Raw genomic sequence first — 23774 nt, 5'->3', positions numbered from 1 at the left:
CTGTAGTATATGAGCTCGTGCTCCATCCCTGTTAAGTAATTGTCAACAATACTTTCAACCATACTCTTCCTTTTTTTAACTTATGATTGTTAATTCTCAAATCAATTCAGCTCAATGTGCCACCTTCCTGAACACTGACCTCCACCTCTCTGAATGTTCAATCCATACCTCCGTCTACTAGCCATTAACAGCACCTGTATTTTGATAGCTGCCATCCACTCCACACCAAAGAATCTCCACTGTATAGTCTGGCAACCTGTGAATGGCACATACGTGGTGATGTGAATTCCCATACCCAGCATGTTGAAGGTTTCACTAAGGTCTCCAAAGACTGTTGCCATCCCCCAGACCTGGACCACATACAGATTTCCTACACAATACCCTTACATGCCCCTAATCCTTCCACCCCCCCCCCCCCCCCAAGAAAGAATCAGCTGCGAAGATGCACGCATATCATCACACACTGTTACGCTGGACTGGAACAGCTGAACCATATCCATCATCAGCATTTTGACTATTTTTCATTGCGACCAGAACTGAGAAACATCCTACCCACAATCCTCCTCCCCCCCCCCCCCCTCTCCAAATTGTATCCCACTGTCCATACAATCTACACATCGTGATCCATCCTTACACTACACCCACTTCCAACTCCTTGCCACATGGGTAATGTTGCTGTGTCCTATACACCCAACCAGACGTCCTACTTCAGTCCCATCCCAGTCTCACTTATACCATCACATGCACGGATACCCATGAAAGCAGCTCTGCTGCAATTTCTGTATAACATTTTATGTGGGCATGACCACTCAGCTGTCCACTAACATGAATGGCCACCAACAAACTGTGGCCACAAGCAGGGTTGACTACCCAATGATGGAACACACTGCTGAGCACAACACACTCGTTTTCAGCAGCTGCTTCACAACACTTGTCATCTGGATCCTCCCACTTTACACCAGCTTCTCTGTACTATGTAGATGGGAGTTGTCCTTACAACACATTCTTGTTTCCTATAATCCTCCAACCCTCAATCTCTGCTAGCTCTCTGGATGACACCCACCTCCACCCAATCCAGGAACATTAACTTTACTCATCCAGCATGTAGATGCTCTTTCCCACAGTCTCACCTTCCTCTGTTCTTTCTTCCCCTCCTCCTCGTCATCACCACTGTTCACTACACAAACATGCTACATTCTTATCCAATGCACCTGCTGAATTCCCATTCAACATTCCTATCTCTTGCACATGCTGCCTCCCTCCCAGCCATCATCACCTTTCCTAAATCCTCCCTCACACTCACCACCTACTGCAGTCGTGGCACAGTATCTTTCATGGCACGATGTAGCTGCACTGGTGTGTGTGTGTGTGTGTGTGTGTGTGTGTGTGTGTGTGTGTGTGTGTGTGTGTGTGTGTGTTTGTGCACTGATGACGTAACACCTCTATCATTCAGAGAGTTGTTATCTTTACTCTAAATTAGTTACATAATACCAGAACTTTTCAATGCCATATTGAAAGCAATTGTTTTTTAGATACAATGTTGGAAAAAATTACATTTTATGTGAGTTTGTGACTGTCTTTCTTAAAAGAACATTGAACATGACAGCATAGTGGTGCAAAATCGCAATATTAGAAAATGAAACAATGAAAGTCAAGGTTGGAATATTAACAATATTATGAAAATTATATATTTGCGATTCACTGTAAAGATGACACATTGAATTGCTGATGGCACAACATCTATAACTGTAACAGAATGTGACAGTCTTTTCGGTGTGCCTGTCTGCAGCTCAAAATGTTATCTTTATAGTGAGAATTAGGACATGTGCAAACACAAAAATTGAAATATTTCCTACCTTGTGACAAGACAGAGCTCATTATTTTCATTAACACCGAGGTAACGGCCAGTTGTCAAGTGCCTTATTCTCATTGGATGGGACCAGTTAATGAAGCCACCAGCCCATTTTGTTCTTGCAAGTTCCAATCTCCACAGGGACCTGGCTTGACTCATGACACTACCACCTTCATATATAACAATGCTACAGAAAAATGAATGAATATTTTAGTAATTATCATCTGACTTATAAGACATTAATGACATTTACAGAACATAAACAGAAAAATGAAGAATGAAATCAAGGGTCATGGATTACATTAAGAATACATAACAACTGAACATGAGCTTTTAGCACAGACAGTTTCTTCCACCAAATAACACCATCAGAAGTGGGAAAAAAATCTTTCTTGAGCCCAAGATGAGAGTTAGCTTTTTCTTAAACTAATAAAAACCAAATAATAGTAGAAATAAATTTACAAATGTACTGGTAGTGGCGACAGACTAAAACGCACAAAGTACAGTTGCCACAGTCAATGCTTTGGTGGTGGTCAAGTTGGGACAATGATTTCAGCACAAAGGAATTTATGGTACAACCATTATACATGTAAGAAATTCCTGGAATGTCTAAACTGAGAATTTCTGTGGGAGTTGACAATATTCTTCCAGTCCAGGACTGTGTTGTTGTCTGCCATTAATGTGGTATTTGACCAGGTGAAATGTGATGAATGATCTACACAATCTGACAGTTCCACTTAACTGAATCTCTTACTATGGCTCTATTTCTATAGTTCAAGAAGATTCATAAAATCTTCTAAAAAACCTCATCCTATTTGAAACCACAAAGTTGCTTACTCCACCTAAACCATACACTGTGTGCACTACCATTTTCCTAAATACACTGTCCTAACCGTTCTGTCAGCTTCACATATGAATTATTGAGCATAGGACATATGCAGTCATTTTCCCAACAGAGATCCACCAATTTCTTCCGTGAATCCCATGGTACATTGACCTCAATCTCACAAAATATGTCAAATAAACAACAAACAGGATTACTTGCATTGAAACTGTTGCCATCTTTGTCGTTAAAAACATTTTCTTTTTTATGGCCTTGGCATTAGTAGGAAAAACAACCATTTGGATACATATCATAACAAAAATATGCTGACTTCAGCCCCCCCCCCCCCATCAAATTCAGTCACAAGATTTTCTGTGGCATACAAGTCATCTCCACTTCTCCATGATAAAAAAGTCATCCCAAAAATAAGACAGGAGTCTTCTATGTTTCACCAAACAACACCCTTGGAGTGGATAGACTCAACCAACCCCCCTGCCAGGGATGTTACCTTTTCAAAGTCATGTCACAAAGTGAGAATCACTCTACTGATAAATTCTGCTTACATCAGTCAGAGCAGCTTAAAATTAAAACATCTGAATTATTTTCATGTTAACCTGTGCTTCTATTCCATCAATTTCTTGTTAAATGAGTCATATACATGGAACTGTCCCCATTGCAAAATTTGTCTGTACAACCTCTTACAACTATGTACTCCTGTCCTATCACTTGTACAATTCCTCACACCTGTGAGATAATCCATTTCAAGTATTGAACATCATGCAAACAGTGTTACACTTTCTGAATTGACACAAAGTCTCTTAAACTGTCTGTGAGAACAGGTGAACAGACTTAACTTGTACTACAAACTACTCTGCACTAAAGGAAACTTTAAAATAAGACAGATCTGACTTAGGTTTCTCATTCATCTACAGAAAATTGGGATTCCTCCTCCTAATAGCACCTCACCGTAACCCCTTCCATGGGAACTTTCTCTATGTTTACTGGTTAGATTCTATCCACAGTGGCCCCAACCTGCACTAAAACACCTCACTACTAACATATATCTACTACCTCACCACATTTACCATTATGTTATACAAAGGGACAGGAAAAAATCATTTTATTTTATGGCCAAATTCGATGTTATCTTTTGATGAATTTGGGGTTACTTTTTGCCAATTTGGTACTATTTTTAGCCAAATTCAATGCTATATTGCTGACAAATTCCTTTTTATTGCCAATTTCACTGGTATTTTCTGCCATTTTTGATGTTTTTTTTCCTTTTGCGCGTTACTTTTTTCCAACTTCAGAATTATTTTTTGGTAAATTCATTTTTTTCCAAATTCACTATTTCTTTGCCAATTTCTCTATTTTTTGCCAATTTTGATGGCTTTTTTTCCTTTTCTGTGTTTTTTTTTAATTTGGTGTTATTTTCTCTGATTTCAGTATTTTTTTGCCAATATTGATGTTATTTCCTGCCAAACTCATTGCTATCTGTTTGCCAAATTCTATGTTTTAGTCAAATTGGGTACTATTCTTGAAGGCACATTACAATTTGTTATGTGGGAAATGAGCCATCATTTTAAGATTATAAGTGAACCTCAGCCTTGAGGAAGAAAGAAGGCAAAATGCAATTTCAACATTCAATAACTATCAGTTACAAATATTGGTAAACTGTCATACACAGATTTATAACATCTTTTATGTGGAAAATTACAAATTTCAAGATGTTACATAAAAATTACCAACTTTGTATTATTTCCAAAAAACCATCTATTTCATGTTATTTTTCACACTGTTGTATTTGCAAAACATTCCTGTCCCTAGTTGCACATATAATTAATTAAAATTCATATATTTTCCCTTTTGTCCCTATTTCATTTTCTTGTGGCATATCTTGTTTTCTTTTCTATCTTTGAGTTCATATTCACCATCTCTGTCTTCATTCCTCTTCTTTATTGATGTTCACTTTTACTACCTCTGTGTTTATAATTTCATACCATTTTTAAATTATTTCTGTCTCATCAAGTTCCATCCTCGATTTAATTTCTGAACAGTCTCATACTGAAACTTCCACACATATTAAAATGGTGTGCAAGACCAGAACTCAAACACAGAGCCCAACCTTTTGCGATCAGTGCTGCTATCCACGCACGACTTCAGAAACATTGCCACAGCTTCTTCCAGCAGTTCTAGTTGGCAAGGTATATGGCAGAGCCTCTGAGAAATTTGGAAAATAAGAGAGGGTGAGTCATGCCTGGATAGGATTGTCAGTAACACAACTGCATGGCTCCAGGTTCAAGTCACTTTCTGCTGCACAGTTTTGATACGCCAAAAAGTTTCCAAACAGCGTACAGTCCTGTGCAGAAGTCTCATTTCCTCCATCACTTTCTCTCATATGCACAATGAAAGAACCTCTCAGTTTGAAAAGTAATGTCTATATCTACTTCTGTTTGTGACTAAGTCTGTAGCCAAATGGTCAGCATGATTTACATTCTTTTAAAATTATGTAGTTACAAATCCATTTTAGAGAACATATTCTTACAGATGTAGAATACAATTACTTCACGTGGCATAATGAACAAAACTGACTCAGCTGTAAATTAAACAATTTTACAATTACAGTGTGCTAAATGTATACATAGAATATTGTTAGGAAATAAAGATGAGTAACATACACAAAGGTGTGATATTTTGTGGATAAATTTAATTCATGCAGTGCAAGCAGAGAGAGTAAACTGAATGTAGGTGATGATATGTTACTGTAGAAGTTGCAAAATAATTGAACTGAAATAAGCTATCACACTACACTTCTAAATATAGGTAAAACTTGAAAAGCCATTACTTCTGTCCAGGCTGTTCACTCCATGTTGATGGAATGGTGAGACACTCATCACCACCATGGAAGAACCTGAGAACATCGCCTCCAAACACATAACCTGTGTGAGAAGAAAATTTGGTAAAATGTAATAAGCCCAGTATGATAGTACATGTACAGTGGAATAATGTATGTGGTACATAAATAATCACACAAGGGTGCCAGTGTGGCACAAGCGGCACTGACGGAATGACTGTGTGTGTGTGTGTGTGTGTGTGTGTGTGTGTGTGTGTGTGTGTGTGTGTGTGTTGTTTATAGTTTTTTATATAAAATTTCACTTGTTTCGAATATTTATAACAAATCCTCAAAAAATAACTAATGGTGTAAAAGCAACTTAAGATAGTTATAGACATACCCACGTATTTCATCCTGCTTATTCCTGTTCCATATGGTTGGACAGACCAGTGAGTCACATGGAAAGAGGCATTCACCACAGACAAATCGTTTTCTTTGGTTGTATGCTAAAAAAGGAACAAAAGAACTCAATAAAACATGTTACAAAACAAGCGCCATCACAAATTAATAATGTCTCACTGTGCAGATGACCTGTTCATTAAAACAGTCATTTTCAAGAATATTTAAATTTAAAAAATTGAGAAAAAGATAATTAACTGCATATGGCATATGAAGGGAGCTCCAGAGCTCCTATTTAAGAAGTGCTGCAATATGAATAACTGGATTAGGGATCAAGAAGCATAAAAAGAGGAGGGGATACAATTAAACCATGAGTTATACAAGTGATATTTCCCATTTGAAGTCAGAGGAAAGACAATGTAGTGATAAATACAGCAATCATAAAATTGGCATTAGCATTTGATTAAATATTAGCAATGGTAATGATTGTTGCTGTTATGTTGGGATATTTACTTCCAGTTTACAACCAAATTTTGAGGAGACAATTCCAAAGGCAACTGTAGCTAAGAGAAATAAATAAATAACTGCAGATATTACATTGTCCAGTCACGTCTATGTGACCATCTGACAAAGTAAGAATAACCACATGTTGCAGCACAAACCGTTGTGAGATGTGCAGGAACAGAGACAATGAGGTTCTGGAAGGTACCGACAGGGATGTAGAGCCATCCCAACTCCAGCACTGTGGCCATCTACGGTAGGTTTCTCAGCTGAAGATCCACGGTATGTACAGCCCAATCGAAATTGTCCCTCAAATTCTCAGTTGGGTTTAAATCAAAAGAGTTTGGTGGCCTGAAGAGTACAGTAAACTAATCCTGGTGCTCTTCAAATCATGCACGTACACTGTGAGCTCTGTGAATCGTTGCACTGTCCTACTAGTACAAACCATTGAGCCAAGGAGAAACAAACTGCATGTAGGGGTGGACACTGGACATAGCCCCAGGGCAGCTGTCTGTATACTTGTGTTGATCAACTGTGCCTTTCAGAATGACAAGGTCAGTCAGGGAATGTTACAAAAACATTCCCCAGACCATAACACCCCCTGCTAATTGTTGCAGGGTGTTCGCTTTCAGATGTTTCATGCTGTACACACTGACAGCCTTTTGTCTAATAGAGCATAAAACACGATTCATCTGAAAAGGTCACCTGCCATCACTCAGTCGACACCCATGAGAAATCAGTTGCTCAACAGTTGCATGTCTATTCAACCGTGTACATCTCCAGAGGTCATTCACCCATCATCTGTGGCCCTAGGTGCCAGTTTTGGATGCACCATTTTGCCAATCATGGTATCCTTTAATCATGGCGGCACATGAACAGTTTACAGACTAAGTCATTCTTGAAAAGCTCTCACTCTTGGCTCAAAATCCAATGACCATGTCCTTCCAGATGTCACACAAATCATTCTGTTTCCACATTAGAACAACGACTGAACAGTTTTCTACATCCTCCAGACATACTATATATACCCTCCATTGCTAGTACAGCCAAATTGTGTCTGAGTACGGCTGTTGCATGTTGAGGCCATAAGGAATAAGATCTAAAATCTGCGGGTGTATTCATTGTAAGGAAATATTTAAAAAGTTGGTATTCTTATAGCGGCAAGTGCACGTCCGATTCAAGAAAATTTTTCTACACAAGCTATATATCATGTGGTGCCCCCTGGCTCTCTTCATTTTTCCACACAAACAGGATCCAATCCCTTCTTAAGGCCTTCGATTCTTCCCAGAACCTCTCCCCTGAATCGATATCCCTCCTCACCCCTATGACATGACACACATCCATCTTCTACATGCTCCCAAAAATCCACAAACCCAACAATCCTCGATGCCCCATTGAAGCTGTTTATTGTACCTCCACTGAAAGAATTTTGGCTCTCATTGACCAACATCTCCAACCAACTGACCGAAATCTAATGCTTGGTCTGGTTTAGGTTCATTGATGATATGTTCATGATCTGGACTCAGTGCCAATACACCCTTATTCTCATTTCTCACAAGCTCAACACCTTCTCTCCATCCACTTCACCTGGTCCTGCTTAACCCAGCATGCCCTATTCCTGGGCATTGACCTCCTCCTTTCTGATAGCTCCACTCACACTGCTGCCCACATCAAATCTAGGAACAAACAACAGTTCCTACATATCGACAGCAGTGACAAGAACTCCTTCCCCAGTACGCTGGAGGTCTCAATACCACAAACACATTTCCCCACACACCCTCAACCCTCCCACCACCCCAAAGGCCGAGCTACAAACGAGTGTCCCCTTCATCACCTAATGCCACTGTGGACCGGAGCAATCGCACCACATCCACATCCTTTTTCTGGGCTATGATTACCCATCATCATGCAGTGAAATGGGAGACATTCTATCCATGATCTTTCCACCCCTCCTAAAGTGTTGTTTTGCCACTCACCCAACCTCCACAACATCATAGGCAATCTCTGTGCCACTGCCTATCTCCAACATGGATCATATCCCTGTGGGTGGCCCCGGTGCAAGACCTGCCCAATCCAGCCACCCAGCACTTCCAATTCCAGTCCTTTCAGAGGCTTATCCTACCAAACCACAGGTCACGCCACCTGTGAAAGCAACCAAATCGTATACCAGCTGTGCTGCAATCAATGCACAGCTTTTTATATTTCTACGACTACCAACTGTCCACCAGGATGAATGGCCACTGCCAAAATGTAGCCACGAGCAAAGTGGACTACCCTAAGGCACAACATGCAGCTGAACATAACAAGCTCAGTTTCAATGGCTGCTTCACAAGCTGGGATGTCTGGATCCTCATCTCCACTGCCACCTCCACGCACACCTCCTTACAACACGTCCTCCACTCCTGAAATAATCCTGGTGTCAACCCATTGCAACCTATTGTCCCCACACCCTCCATCCAACTGTTTATACCACCTCTACCCTATCACCTCCTCCTAACTCCAACCCCTCTCTCTCATTATGTGCTGCTCTCCGCCAATGTACCCTCTAGCCTTTTCCCCTTCTCTGCTCCTCTCCTTCTCCGTGCTTCATTTCATTTTTCCTTCCTCTCCCACAGTCTCCCGATGCTGTTGTTAGCCTTATCCTGCCACCTAGTCCTGCAGACAGTGCTCTTCACTCTCTCCACCGTACTCTGCTATCCCTCCTCCCGTCCCAACCCTCTCCAGATTGTTGCTTTTGTTCAATGCAACAGCTGTATTCTGGCTGGAGTGGCCAGAAGTGGTGATCCTGTCTGTGTGGGGTGTGCCTGCTTATGTGTGTGTGTGTGTGTGTGTGTGTGTGTGTGTGTGTGTGGTTTCTTTTCTGAAGAACGCCTTGGCCGAAACTCAATGTTTAACAGTATTTTTGTTGTGCCTGTTTGCAACCCAATGTGTCATGTTGATGATGAGTAGCAATCTATCTCTTTCATAACATTGTTGAATACAAAAATGGAATACGTACATATAAGTCACTATGAACATCTTAGTGTATGCATTATCATTGCCAAGACAGATACAAAGCCAACACTCACCACAGTAGTATATGGACTACACTCTTTTAAACTCTGAAGGCAGCAGGGATAAAATCCAGGGAACAAAAGGTCATCTACAAGTTTTTCAGAAACCAGACTGCAGTTACAAGTGTTGGAGGACATGAAAAGGAAGCACTGGTTGAGAAGTGAGTTAGTCAGGGCTGTAGCCTATTCCCAATGTTCTTCAATCTCTACTGTGAGCAAGTAGTATCAGAAAGTAATGAGAAATCTGGAAAGGGGATTAAATTTTGTGGGGAAGTAATAAAAACTTTGAGATTTGCCAATGACACTGTAATTTTATCTGGTACAGCAAAGGACTTGGAAGAGAAGTTGAACAGAATGGATATTGTCTTGACATGAGATAACAATATGAACATCAATGAGAGTAAAACAAGGGTGGGATCACCAGTATGGTAAAACTGTATGGGGTGGAGACCTAGGCATAAATACAGTAAACAATTAAAGGGTTTCCCATGAATAAAGGTCAATATTCAGGGATATGAGAGAAATTACCATTCAAAACACAAAGTCTAATAAACAAGGGCTCTAAAATGCACAGCTTAAGAGATTTAGCAGTTCTTCATTTTTGCTATAGTGAAACACATCTCTTCTCTCAGCAAGCGCTCATAGCTCTTATGGTGCTATATTAATCTTTGAGGCCATGTTTACTAGAATTTTTTGCTTCAAATGATCGCTCCTATCGTATACCTGAAAACTGATCTTTCCTTCTGGGACACCGTGTAGATTGAACTAGTTACTCAAAGGTGAAGAGGACTGCACAGGAGAGACTAGTGTGGACAGCTGCATCAAATCAGTCTTGTGACTGAAGACCACAACAACAACAAGCTATGATAGCGGCTTCGGAACTTAAGTACATGCAGCGTTAAATTCATGAGTGAAGTAGTGCACTTACCAGGTACCTCTCAGTAGCAACGGAGACAAGGATAAGGTCATCACCAACCCTCACCTTTTCACCTTCAGATCTTTGCTTGGAAGCAGGGTGTACTGTCCACCAACAGGCTTCCCCTGAGACAAAAAGTACCTTTATCTAAATAATTCTAATTTAAATTAACAACACTAAATCAAAAACAAGATAGTCAGTGTGCCTCAGTACATAAGAATATTTCTGAATTTTGTATAAGTGAATGTATAATTTACCTTGTGAATGCTCCTGTAAACCAACATCAAATGCCAGTTTGTCATTTGAGGAGCTGGTAGACAGGCATGCCAGGTACTGTAAAGAGACAGACAAACTGTTTTAATGCAGGTATTACCACAAGATGTGGTGAATGAAGCTTATAGCATTTATTATTCATTTTGTCAAGTGTTCCATTAACTTTTGCATGGTGTGGTGTTCTTAAAAATTTCACCATTTTTCATTTTATGATCACACAAATACATACTATAATGTCAAGTTATTTCTTTCATGTCACGGTATAGTAATCTTCACACATTTAAAATGGACATGTCATTAGCTAAAGCATGATCAAAATCAAAGTGTCAAACAACTAAGTCATATATTTTGAGCATGGGCCTACAAAGTACATAACAACATGCACACGTGAAAGGAAAAGAACCAAGGATATTACATACAGCAAAAATATTAACTTAATGTGCCTACAATGTAAGATTACATGTCTGCTACAGTAATTTTGATTAAATTTATAATGTCAGGCAATTAATATACATGTTACAGCTGTCATAATTCATTACAATTCAATTACATGGGCCTGCATGGGCCAGGAAGTGAATCTGATTCTTGCAAAGGTAGTAACATGGTTCACAAATCTTTCTCTCAACACCAAAGTGACATAATTAAGTCGGTGTAAATTACATTTATGCTAGAAATGTCTGTTGACATGTTTTGAAGGCACAGTAGTGATACTTTGATATCACTGTTGTAAAATTACTGTCAGATTTTCTCATTCAAAAGTTTTTTTTCTTTACTTTCTTTATACTGTGATCTGATAACCATACTACAGATGTTTGAACCGTACCACGTATTACTGACCACCTAGTGACTGGACATTTTCTTCTCATTAAATTTTATTTAAACTGACAGAAGTATGGGAAAATTCGTGCTTGGGCTCTCTGTAAGATCATTATAATTTTGCAAGTATCTTACTACCTATGTCATGAGAACGTAAAATTTGATTCCATTTCTTTTACGTTTGTAGCTGGATATACTTTGTCTCCGCTCACAGAAAGCTAAGTAAAATCATTAACATGTTTGTCGGTGTTTTATGTGAAGGGAAAAAATAGCGAAAAGCATATCTCTACGTAAGCAATTACAACTTAAAACATTATGCAGCTGTACCTGAGTAACCGAAATTCTTCTGTGCAATCGTCATATTTACAAGTAATTCTAATCGCATGATGCTTCTCTCATTCTATACTATAGTGTAATTGTTCTTAAAAATCATAATTAACAGCTTGGATACTATATTTCTAAGTTTTGTAATTAGGTTTCGAATTCGTTTTCGTCAGTTTTATTGTTAAGCGTCAACGACATTGCTAGCTAGTAAAACGAAATTTGAGGTAGAATACAATGTAATCTATGGCGCGATAAAATAAAATATTTTAGAATTTCGTTAAGTATTATACGTCTCTCATGTTTTTAAATGAAAATGTTTCGGACGCTAAATACTTTACACCAAGCTTTCATAACAAATTCGGTAATAGTGTATAAGCCTGTGATGCTTGAAAATGCTGTACTTTATAGGTAAATGTGCGTAAATAATTACTGCTCAGTGCAGTTCGTAAAATGGAAAGGCTCCATTTATGGCTCGACATGTCCTTCACATGGTGAGCAGAGAAGTGCTCTTACAATTAGAACATAACTAAAGAATTTGCTTTTTTTTCATTTGTTGCTGAGCTTACCATATCACTATTCTGATGTCGCAGCAGTATGGCATTGCCGTAAAGTAGGGTTCTGTGGCCAGAGCCTGTTCCTTTCCCCTGTGAACAATCATGTTACATTTAAGAATAACAAGTATATTTTTGTCGTAAGGACTAATCGTAATTAATTCAGTCATATGCAAAACAGTAAAACTATATTCAGTGCAAGGGAAAAATTCTTCATAAAAAAATCATTACGTCTGCCTCGTTCTGGTTACTAGAATCTAGTGCATTATTTTGAATACTTATGAAGATTTGCAAACTGCAGCAGCGTGTAGTGTTCTGTGTTTATTTTCTTGTATTGACTAGTATAGATCTCATTGGTTGTCAGTCCTGTCAGTACTTCTAATGTGTGAAAATACAGAGTACAAGATACGTAGTTTGTCAGTCGCTGTACACAAAAATGTCTGAGGAAGTGAGCCAATTCAGGGGGGGGGGGAGGAGGGAGCGGTTCGGACACACTGGCCTACCTCCGATGGCGTCATCGAGCTCGAGCTTGGTTAATCCAATGAATTCGTATTGGCAAGAAGCAGGGGTGTAACTAAGACTTAAATTTTCGTAAATCGCTCAATCTTTGAGACTTTGTATTGTATTGTATTGTATTTTTGTCGAAGAACGTCGTGTCACAGTCTTCATTTTTTTTAACACCCAATATTTCGTCGATGTGAGCTACACGTGACGTTAGCTTTCAGGTCAGAAAATTGTCAATAACTGTTCACTGAAGCAGATGTAACTCCCAAAACAAAAACCTGTCCTTGAAAATGGAGCAGTAGTTGCGCAATGCGCGTTATATACTTTATTACTAGATCTGCGTCGTTTACCAGTCATGACTAGAAGGCCTGCGTCAAGACTGCATACTTAACATATAACATATGAAGAAAATAGTTCACAGTATGGACATAAACAACGAAGTGCTGTTGCAACTCTTGTGCAATTTTCCTTTTTCAATGTTCTTGGCGGCAGACATTTCACTTCTCGAGGCAGTGTGTCGCACATTTTTTGAGCACCCATTGGAAAACATCTTGTGTTCCAGACTTTCGACAGCTTGGTATTTTAATACTTCTCTCGTTGTGGGTGTTATAATTATGTATTTCTTGCCTCATGCTGAAAGCCCCTTGGTTTTATTTTGCGCTGATGAGAGGCGAGAACACATACTGACTGAAAATGGTCATCATCCCTGATTGGGTGAATATAAGTTTGCAGTGTTCCAGCCCTTTGGTTGAAATGATGATCCTGACAGCTTTTTTGTAGTATTAACACGTCATTGCAACCTGAAGTGTATCCCCATAACAGCAGGCCATAATTAATGTGGCTGTGAGATAGTGCATAATACACTGTTCTAAGGTATTGGTCAGTTAATACATACTTTAGTTATGAAATTCATTAAAAAAATCGGATTCCCATGTATAAAACAGTTTCAAATGAATTAATGTGTTAAAGATTTGACCTTCATCATGTACTAGTAAGCGAGGAAAAACTTAGAAAGGTTAGAAATTGTGATTAAAGCTTGTCGGAAGTCTATAACTGTTCTTTATGGAACACTGTATGAACCTAGTCTGGATAATTTGCGCTCCATTTTCAGTAGAATTAAGTTTTTCACGCATCTCAGTGTTTTTGACGTCGATCTGAGCCGAGGCTCAGGAGAGATACGGGCCTCACAACGAACTTGTGACGTCACACTGGTTGCCTTGTCTGCCGTACACCGCGAACGCTCCGTTCCGTGCAGGTCCCACGGTAAATCAGTATGGCAATGAAAAGGTACCCACTAAAGGTCTTAACTTTGTCGTGTGCTGTCGACAACTTGCGTGCATTTTAATACGCAGTTAAGAATTTAAACTCGTTTGAGATAGTTATGTTCTCCTTGCCGGAAACGGTGCAGGCACTCATAAGACATAAAATGTCGCGTGCTGTGATGTATGCACCGTGGCCTGTCTTTCTCGTGGGCCTCGGTTCAGGGCAAGGTCTTCCTTTGGAATTCTGAGGACATTTATTTATTCCGATAAATCATCCTCTCTCTCTCTCTGTCTCTTCCCCGTTCTCTCAAGATCACTATGCACAAGAATCATATCATGGTTGTTATTGTCATCAGAAAGAAGTCTCCCTTGCCCCGGTCTTCATCTCTGCATAACTATTACACCATACATTCATTTCAACTTGCTTAGTGTATACAAATCTTAATCTTCCTCTTCAGTTTTTACCTTCACACTTCCCTCCACTATCAAATTAACGATTCCTTGATATCTGAGGACGTGTCCTATCGACCTCTCTCTCTTCTTTTTGTCAAGTTACGCCGTAAAGGCCCTTCAGGATTAGTTACTTCATCGACATTTTGATTTTTGACATTCTTTTGTAGCACCACATTTCAGAAGGTTCTAGTATTCATTTGCCTGTTTCGTTTCTACACAAAGCCACACTACAGACAAATAATTTTAGAGTATACGTCCTAACATTTAAATTCATAAAATTTATGTTAGGTGTCAGTATATTTCTCATTTTCAGGATGCGTCTCTTGCTATTCCCAGACTGCATTTTTTTATCCTCTTCATTTTTGCCATCATCAGTTCTTTTGCTGTCCAAACAGCAAAGCTCGTCTGCTACTTTTAGCGTCTGAGTTTCTGATTTAATATCTTAAGCATCAAATACTAATTCGACCACATTTCCTTACTCCTGTTTTGCTTTTCTTGATGTTCATCTAATAACCTCTTTTAAAGACGGTATCAGTTCCATTTAGCTGAACTTCCAAGTCATTCGCCATCTCTGATAAAATTACCATCGCCAAACCTTAAAAGTTTTTATTTCTTCTCCCTAAATTTTAATTTTTTTTCAAGTATGTCCTTGGTTTCTTCTACAGCTTCCTCAATATACAGATAGGATAACATGGGAAATAGGCTATAACCCTGTTTCACACCCTTCCGAATTACTATCTCTGGTTCATGTCCTTCACCTCTCACGACTGCAGTCCAGTTTTTGTACAAGTTGGAGACAAATGTTTCGCTCACTACGTTAAATAATGAATGAATTAGTTGGTAAGCGTAGAGTGCGTGCCAAATCGCTCTTTATTCCTGTCTCAGTGAACTAGAGGGGGAAGGTGGAAGGACGGCAGTAGATGCTGGCAGCAAGTACCCTCAGCCGTGCACCTTACTGTGGCGTGTGGAAGACGGCCAGGTGTTTACCGGTAGCAAGTACCCACCGCCGTACACCGTAGTGCAGCTTATGGAAATTCAAATGAAGTGCGCTGTAGTCTGGAATGTGGAGCTGCGGCCGCGATTGGAATGGCACGTAGTTGGCGGTTGGTATTGGCTGTAGACCTGTTGCTGGCGGGGAGGTTGTTGCGTGCGGCCGCAAGTTTGCTTCTCTGGTTGCCGCGGAAATTAAGTTAAGCCTGGCTGAGGCGACCGCTGCCGCACGGGAAATCCCTCGTACTCTTCGGGCAAGAGTCGAACCAACTTTATTGTTAGTCCTTGCGATTGAGAGAGGTGCTGCAGTACTCTGCGCGGAGTGTGGCAGAGGGTACGTGATATACTATAATCGTTTTTCGCCCTTCTTATTCCAATCGCTGTCGGTATGCAGGAAGGAAAATTGTCGGTCGCCCCTCTGCATTTGTCCAAATTCCTCTGATTTTGCCCCTGTCGTCGTTGACGCGAGGTATGAGGTGGGGGAAGTGCTGTGTTTATTGGCTTGTATTGGAGCGTCTGCTTTCGGAATCTACATCTACTTTGTCAGTCCAAAAATTTCCAAGTCTGGACAGAAACTAGAGAACCTTAATATGGTGGTTTTAGTGCTTTGGGTGTTCTACATAGTCTCTCCCCACTAGAGTGCAACGCACAGAACGTTCATACAACCCTGTGAAACTGTCAGAAAAGACGTCTGTAATGTTGTTTAACTCGTGTCCATTTGGTTCGATTCGGGAGGACGACGGTTCAATCCCGCGTCCGGCCATCCTGATTTAGGTTTTCCTGATTTCCCTAAATCGCTCCAGGCAAATGCCGGGATGGTTCCTTTGAAAGGGCACGGCCGACTTCCTTCCTCGTCCTTCCGTAATCCGATGAGACCGATGATCTCGCTGTCTGGTCTCCTCCCCACACAACCCAACCCAACCCCATTTGGTTTGAATGGCAGTTATGTCGTCAGACCGTTGACCCTTCGTCTGAATTTTGAATTTTGTGGTAGATTCATATTCGTAACACGATGTGATGATTTTTCCAGGAAGGAACTGTCGGCGTCCTGCATTTCAGTCAAGTCGCGACTGGCGTCCAACGTCGTCGGTTCTGTTTCGGAGTGAAAGTGTGCGGGACAAACTTCGCACTACTTCGCTCTTCTTCAAGAATACCTTAAACACTACTCCATTGCGATCTGTGAAACAACAGTGTTGACACATTATAGCCACGGGTCCACTACTGAACACCGGCTGCTCACCACTGACCGGTCGAGAGCGCGTTTTTTCTGAAAGTTGTTAGTTTAAGCTACAATCGTAGTTACTGAGCTGACGTCGCTTATACGCCAGGAATATAATCGGTCACAGAAGTTTTCGGACGAATAATGAATATTGATCGATTTTGGTGAGATCGTACGCTCTCAGAATTTTAAAAAGAAAACCTCGCCGTAATGCACTACACCTCATTTTTACTGCCTGTCACTGGAGTAGGATGTGCATCTCCGTTATTTTGTCACGCTTAGTAAAGAAACCGTTTGTGATGGATGCTGCTCTTCTTTGTATCTTCCCTGTTTCTTCTTTTACTTCCACCTGTTAAATGTCCCAGATTGCAGAGCAGTACTCAGGTATCACTCAAACGAGGATTTTGTGGGTGTGAGTATAGTTGGGTTGTTCCCAGCTGCTCTCAGCCAGTGGATAATTGATTCCAGTTATGCCTTACTTAGCTTCGGGATTCTGCAGTATGTATGCTACGGGATGGAAACCAAAGTGTTGCAGAAGTGTTTAGATTAGTGCTAAATGATCCTCCCTTGCAATTTCGTATCTTATATGTATAAGAAGTTTTACTCAGAACAAAAAAATATATCATGAGGCTCAGAAAGAAACACATCACTGCATCTTAACAACTGATGGATGTGACTGGTTCTTTCCTTCGATACAACGTAGAGTTGTATAAGACATATCAATACTTTTACAGGAAAAAAACCCAACGAGAACATACTCGTATAGGCCGGCCGGTGTGGCCGAGCGGTTGTAGGCGCGTCAGTCTGGCACCGCGAGACCGCTACGGTCGCAGGTTCGAAACCTGCCTCGGGCATGGATGTGCGCGATGTCCTTAGGTTAGTTAGGTTTAAGTAGTTCTAAGTTCTAGGGGACTGATGACCTCAGATGTTAAGTCTCGTAGTGCTCATAGTGCTCATAGTACTCGTATATTCATTGACAAAAACTTAAGCATCAAGATGGAACATATCTCATTGGCGACTCTTCGTGGCAAGACGTGGTGGTGTAATCCAGCTTACAAGAACTGGTGCGCAGGCAACGGCCACCAGAGAGAATCAGCTGTGTCATCATTCGTGAATCGATTGTCAGCTGTCACTGACAGCACTGCGAGATAAGCCGGCCCGACACCGGCGATGCCTCGAACACAATGCACAGCGTAATAGCACGTGATAGAGTTTGAGAGAGGTCACATTGTAATTGTACAGGAGATCATGTTGAAGCTGCAACGTACGTGCTTCAATGTGACAGTGACTGACGTTAGAACGATGGAGTACAGGAGACGATATCTGCAATCGGCGATTGTTCGCATCGCCCGGAACAGGCCGTATTAAGGGATGATCCGTGTAGTTTAGCGATGGAGCATTTGCAGCTGTTGTCTGGGCGACTGTTCCAAGAGTCCCTATAACATCCCTGTTATTGTCAAACGTCTTCCAATGACGAGCATCAACTACGCTATAGTTTCACTGTGTATGTGGCAGAGCGTTGTTAAACACAAACGACTAAACTGGTGATAAAGCAGCTGTAACATGCTCAACGACAAATCATGGTTCTGCTTTACCATGGCGGCTGTTGTGTGCTCCGCTGCTGGAATCGAGGGAAATGACGGACACTTCCCAACGTTTCTCTTAGCTTCGTGACCTGGGTAGCTACTAGACTTCTTGTTTCCTCTGACACTAATTCAGGGCACCGTGAGGATACAGTGTTACGCCATGACATGCAGTGGTACATTTGTAGAGGACCAACCGAATTGTCAGTTGTGACCAGTCACGTTCTGCCTCATCTCTACAGTCTACTATAACAGCTCTTTTTCGAGTTTCCCCAAGAGAGTATATACACTTGTTGAGACTGACTCCTGCTTAACGGTCTAGACACCAACATAACATCAAAAGCTAATTCTCGCCTTGAGGCCTTGATTGCGGTGGATTAATGCGCATCTCTAGGTCCAAGGATGCGCTACAGCCCACTAGTAATGAGCCCACACTGTCAACATACACAATGTAAGTACAAAAAGATACTGTCAGTGAATTAAGGTTCTGTCAGTCAGTTCACAGTTCAATAGCACATTGGAACACAAGTCATAAATATCTTAATACTAACATTTACATAAACTACTCAATAATATTATCATGGTACACATTGCATCTTATTTTTAGTTTAGAACATATTTAGTAGTTTGTTTTAAGAGAGATAAATACGTCCAGTTAACATGTCTCCTGAATAGAAAAGTGCGAAACAGGATTATATAATTTGGGGCCCTAACAGAAACGAAGCATTTATGTTCTGCATGAAGTGGCAATGCTCAACCACATTTTAGACGCTACTTTACACAATGTTACATCCTTCACTTGGCAAACAATTTTTGCTGCTACTCCTGTTCAAAGTCATTCCCTTACCGTTAGACTTAAATCACACAAATGTTAGCAGTTAAGACAGTTCACTGTGAAAATTATTACCACTATCTCTGTGACTAGTCCCACAGGTTTTTGCCACAAATTCTCATCCTCATCTGCTGTTTAGGTTTCAGGACATCCTGTATAGCTTTGGTGAATGCTTACAGGGCCTCTCTAAAGAAATCTAAACTCAAAGCAAGCACTGGACGCGTTCCGTCAGTCTTGCAACGTCGCGTTCCCGCGAGAAAACTAAAGAGAACTTTTAGAAAAACTATTGACCGAATTCAGCAAGCATTGCCCCTAGTTAATTTCCGTTATGGATCACATTAGATCCATTGGTTGGGAGTGAATGCTTCTGTGGGATAAATTATTTCCGTATGTGAGTGACTCTGAGTTACATCTTGCTTATGACAATTTGCCAAGGGCAAGGTCATTTGGGTTATGGTCAGAAAGAACATGATTGTATTAAATGCTAATGTAAAAGAACTTGTTTTTACTGACTAGTAGTGCACCAAGACGGAGTTGGGCACCTGGTCTCGTTAGTCAGTTTTTGTTAGTGGACTATGCCTGGCATGTTTATGTTTTGTTCTATTTACTGACCGTATGGTAATCGGCTGGGGGCTATAAAACTTCTAGAACAGCATTACATATTATCTATACAAATACACAAGGACAAGGTTAGACAATAATGGATAAAGTGGCGTTAAATACAATTTATTGAATGTCCTTTCTTAGATATTTAAGTGCTAAATCTAAAATTATTAGTATTTAGATCTGTTATTCCTTTCCGATTAACCAAACACACATTTGATTTATCTGTCACAAGCTTATATACTATACTGAGTATAACTGTAGAATTTCCCTCTGCACTTTCTGTTATGCAACTTAGGAATCTCCGGATTATAAATCCAATGGCAGATCAAGCAGCGCTTCTGTTGACATTACTTTATATATATTTTTTATCGCTTAAATTAATTTAAATTATTTTTCTTCATTTCACTGTTTTACAAAATAAAACAATTTTGTAATGAGAATGAGACAAAGATCTTTCTCTGAGAAAGATTGCTCTGAAAACCATACCTGCTTTCAGCCTCTACAGTACGGACATTTTCTGAAGGGATTTTTCTCTCGGAGGTCGCTTCTTCGGAACGGGCCTTCATTTCACAGCTCGTTCCATTAACTGAAGTTAGTAGGAAAATAATTGTCGTAGCAAGCTACTTGTGAGTGGGAATTTTTAGTGGGAGCTTTACTATTGCATTGGTAAAGCTAATATGCGTTTGTCACGTAGCGCACTGCTAGAACAAAGATGTCTTTCACGAATAACAATAAATGTGAGGTATGAGTACTGTTACGGGGAGCAGAAGCATACAGACTGTTACATCTGGGTTTAGGCGATGGGTACGTCAGCACATATCACAGAGCAATTATAGCAACTCGCAACATCTGGGCACACGCAAGTAAGACACATTTGCCGGACGAGGGTAAAAGCAAGGTTTCATATTCTACGGTAATTGCACAAGAAGGTACACACGGAATAGAAACGTTTTCCGGCCTGAAACGTAAATAAAACTGTAAACAGAAGCACATAGGCTAAGTACCAATTATTTGGTGGTCCCAGAAGATGGTAACGGAAGCGATACGCTTTTCAGTCGTCGAATTAGAAAACACCTCTCGAAACAAACAAGCCAAAGACTACTTTTGTCAGCGCCAAGTCGCAAATAAATAATTTTGGATCGTACAAACCTTGGTTAGTGATGGGTTTGTCGAGTAAAATACCAAGCTACTGCAGCTCAAAAGCTGTAAATAAGCAGCATGTTAAGGGGTTATTTGCGGCTGAAAACTTCAGGATTACTTACAAGTGATTCCTGTTCCTGCAAAAGAAAACAGAATTTAAACCAAAAATAGCTCCTGGAACCCATTTTAATTGCAAACAACACACTATGAACAAGTAAATGTTAAATCATTATAGCCAAGGGTCGTAAGTGCCGTTTCCGGAACTATTTTTCCGTGGCAATTGAGGACAAACAGCACGCTATCTATCAAACAGCGTGTTTTACCAGCTGTCGTTTTCATATTTATATTTCGAGGCGTCTGCTGTCACTCGTGCTCTGTATTCCTGAATGAAACAATCTACGAATACTAGAGGAGCAGTCAGTAGATTTTAAACTTTCATGAGGCTATAAAAGAGTTTGTTGGAGGGAAGAAATTTACACGTAATTCAGAAGACGTATTGAATACTGCCGTTTTCTTCGCGAGACAAAGGATCAGCGTCTAAAGAAAGTGAGTGGTTCCCCTAGAGTATCGGAAACACTTGAATTTATTGCAAAGGAAGTATTTGAAAGAGGATGTAATAGCCGAAGTTTCTGGAAGGTTTGGTGGCAGTAGAGACGTGTACTATTTTAAAAAGAATTACTGTAGGCTTTTGATGTAATAACCGAAAATACCGGAGCGGAAGTGCTTTGTAAAGAGATAATGGTGAAACTTAAGGCACATCGTGTAGAAGACGGACAAAAGGCAAAGCGTTGTCAATTCTTTCAGCTGGATACTTATGTATGTTCCGAAACACCTTCTTAAATGATTCTCTTTACATCAGGAGAACTGCTAGATTTTGAAGGCAGTGTAATAGATCAACGAGCCAGTTCAGCATTGCGCTTGGCTCTTTTTAATCTGACGCAAAACTTCTGCAAAACTTTGTCAATCTTGGGGATTTTGTGTTCTTTTAAATTTGGCATGCTTTTTTTCGTTTCTTCTGCAACAGCGATCTGACCCGTTTTGAGTACCATGAGGGATCAGTACCATCACTTATTAATTTATGTGGTATCTCTCAATTGCCGTCCACACTATCTCTTTGAAAATCATTCCACATCTTTTCTACGCTTACGTGATGAGATCGGAAGGAGTGGAGATTGTCTCTTAAAAAGGCGTCCAGAGCATTTTTATCAGCTTTTTTTAAATATATGTGCTTTGTGTTTCTTTTCGATGGTTGTAGATGTTACGGGATCCACCCTAGCAGCAACTGCTTTGTGGTTACTAATCCCTGTATTCGTCATGATGCTCCCTATTTGCCCAGGATTATTCGTTGCCAAGAGGTCACGTATGCTTTCGCAACCATTAACGCTTCGAGAAGGCTCATGAACAAATTGTTCAAAATAATTTTCTGAGAAAGCATTCAGTACAATTTCGGATGACGTTTTATGCCTCCTGCCGGCCTTAAACGTATAATTTTTCCAGGTTTTGACAAATGCTGCAATCTGCGTGACGTAAAGGAAGAGCTTTCCCTTTTAACCCTGCAGTTAATACCAAACTGCCCAACAATGAAAAACATTTTATTACATTCCACATTATGAAAACCCTTCTTCAACTCTACGAATGTGATGTAAATTACTTTTCCTAAATCTGCCCCCTATTATTAGCCGTACAATGTTTACGAAGCAATATTTCTGCAGCCATCATACCGTTAAATCGCTATGTGCATTTCACAGATAGTTTACGTTTGCAATATTTATGCTCTCTTAACACAGTTTCGAGAGAAGCTCTTGTTGCTGAGAAAGAGCGGCTAAAATCAACGATAGACATCCATTCTTCGTTGAAGCGTACTGACTTACTCCGCTTTATAACAGGACAAACGACGGTACCTGCCACCGAAATCTACTCTCGGTGCGCATTCGGAGGAGTTGGCGTAGTCTAGGAGCCAGTGGGCAGACGTCTAGCTAGCGCGAGTGTCAGTGAGTTGAGACGTCACAACACAGGACAACATCGATGACACTTCATTAGACATCATGCAAGTCGTTAATTCATATCCATTTGCTTCCAAACTTAAAGTAATGCATAGCAGTTATGTCAAACGACACAAGTTACTGAGGAACACATACAAAAAAAGAACACATCCATTAAATGTGCAAGGAATTTTCTGTCACCAGGTTTTAGGAAATATTTGAGTTCAGTTTTTAACAGATTTCACAAAAGAAAATTGTCAACTTTTTTCTGTTCGCTGTTAAAGCATATCGATAGACAAAAGCTACTGCACATATTTAATCAAAATAAGTTTATTTCAAAGGATAAATTCTTGAAATAGAAAAAACTGCTAGTATGTCTACAACTTGAGGCAGTAGAGGAGACGAATTGTCACTTCGCCTCATCGCCGTACATTTCACTCGTTACTTTGAGCTAGATATGGGCAAGTGCATTAAAGACTTTCGCGATTATCGTGAGGGACAAGAATTTACTAGCCGTACAGCACATTATAAAACAGCAATTTTACCTAGCGAACCAACGAAGATTCTATATAGGTGGAGTAACGAGCTCAGAACTGAATGTGCACTCTGATGAGTGTCGTATGCACGGAATGACTCAGTGAGATTAAAACTCCCTCACTGATGGGACGAACTCCGATTATTTGTTGGCCACCGCGACACTAACACAAAGATTCAGATGCAAAGAAACTCTTATGTGACGAAGGTGGGCATTCATTTCTATTGACAGCGTGCCTGCGCAGCCAAGTCTCGTTGTGAAAGATCTGAAACACTGCAACTACAGTGATGCAAGCGAACGCCACGAAGCAACTGAGTGCATTGTCTT

The 23774-nt window shown here is 40.3% G+C and overlaps 1 protein-coding gene across 1 annotated transcript in view; it reads right to left on the bottom strand.

Moving 5' to 3' along the window:
• The window catches only part of LOC124595722 (ryanodine receptor), a 690379-nt gene that overhangs the window by 481785 nt on the left and 184820 nt on the right, over positions 1-23774 (bottom strand). The window contains exons 4-10 of the mRNA XM_047134588.1: positions 21053-21067; positions 12357-12434; positions 10635-10710; positions 10390-10502; positions 5909-6014; positions 5521-5614; positions 1857-2039 (exon numbers count right to left, since the gene is read on the bottom strand). Coding sequence (XP_046990544.1) covers positions 1857-2039; positions 5521-5614; positions 5909-6014; positions 10390-10502; positions 10635-10710; positions 12357-12434; positions 21053-21067 — 665 coding nt within the window. The remainder of the gene's footprint in view (positions 1-1856; positions 2040-5520; positions 5615-5908; positions 6015-10389; positions 10503-10634; positions 10711-12356; positions 12435-21052; positions 21068-23774) is intronic.

Source organism: Schistocerca americana, chromosome 2 (genome assembly GCF_021461395.2).
Source record: "Schistocerca americana isolate TAMUIC-IGC-003095 chromosome 2, iqSchAmer2.1, whole genome shotgun sequence".
Taxonomy (NCBI): domain Eukaryota; kingdom Metazoa; phylum Arthropoda; class Insecta; order Orthoptera; family Acrididae; genus Schistocerca; species Schistocerca americana.
This window is presented reverse-complemented; position numbering and strand designations above follow the sequence as displayed.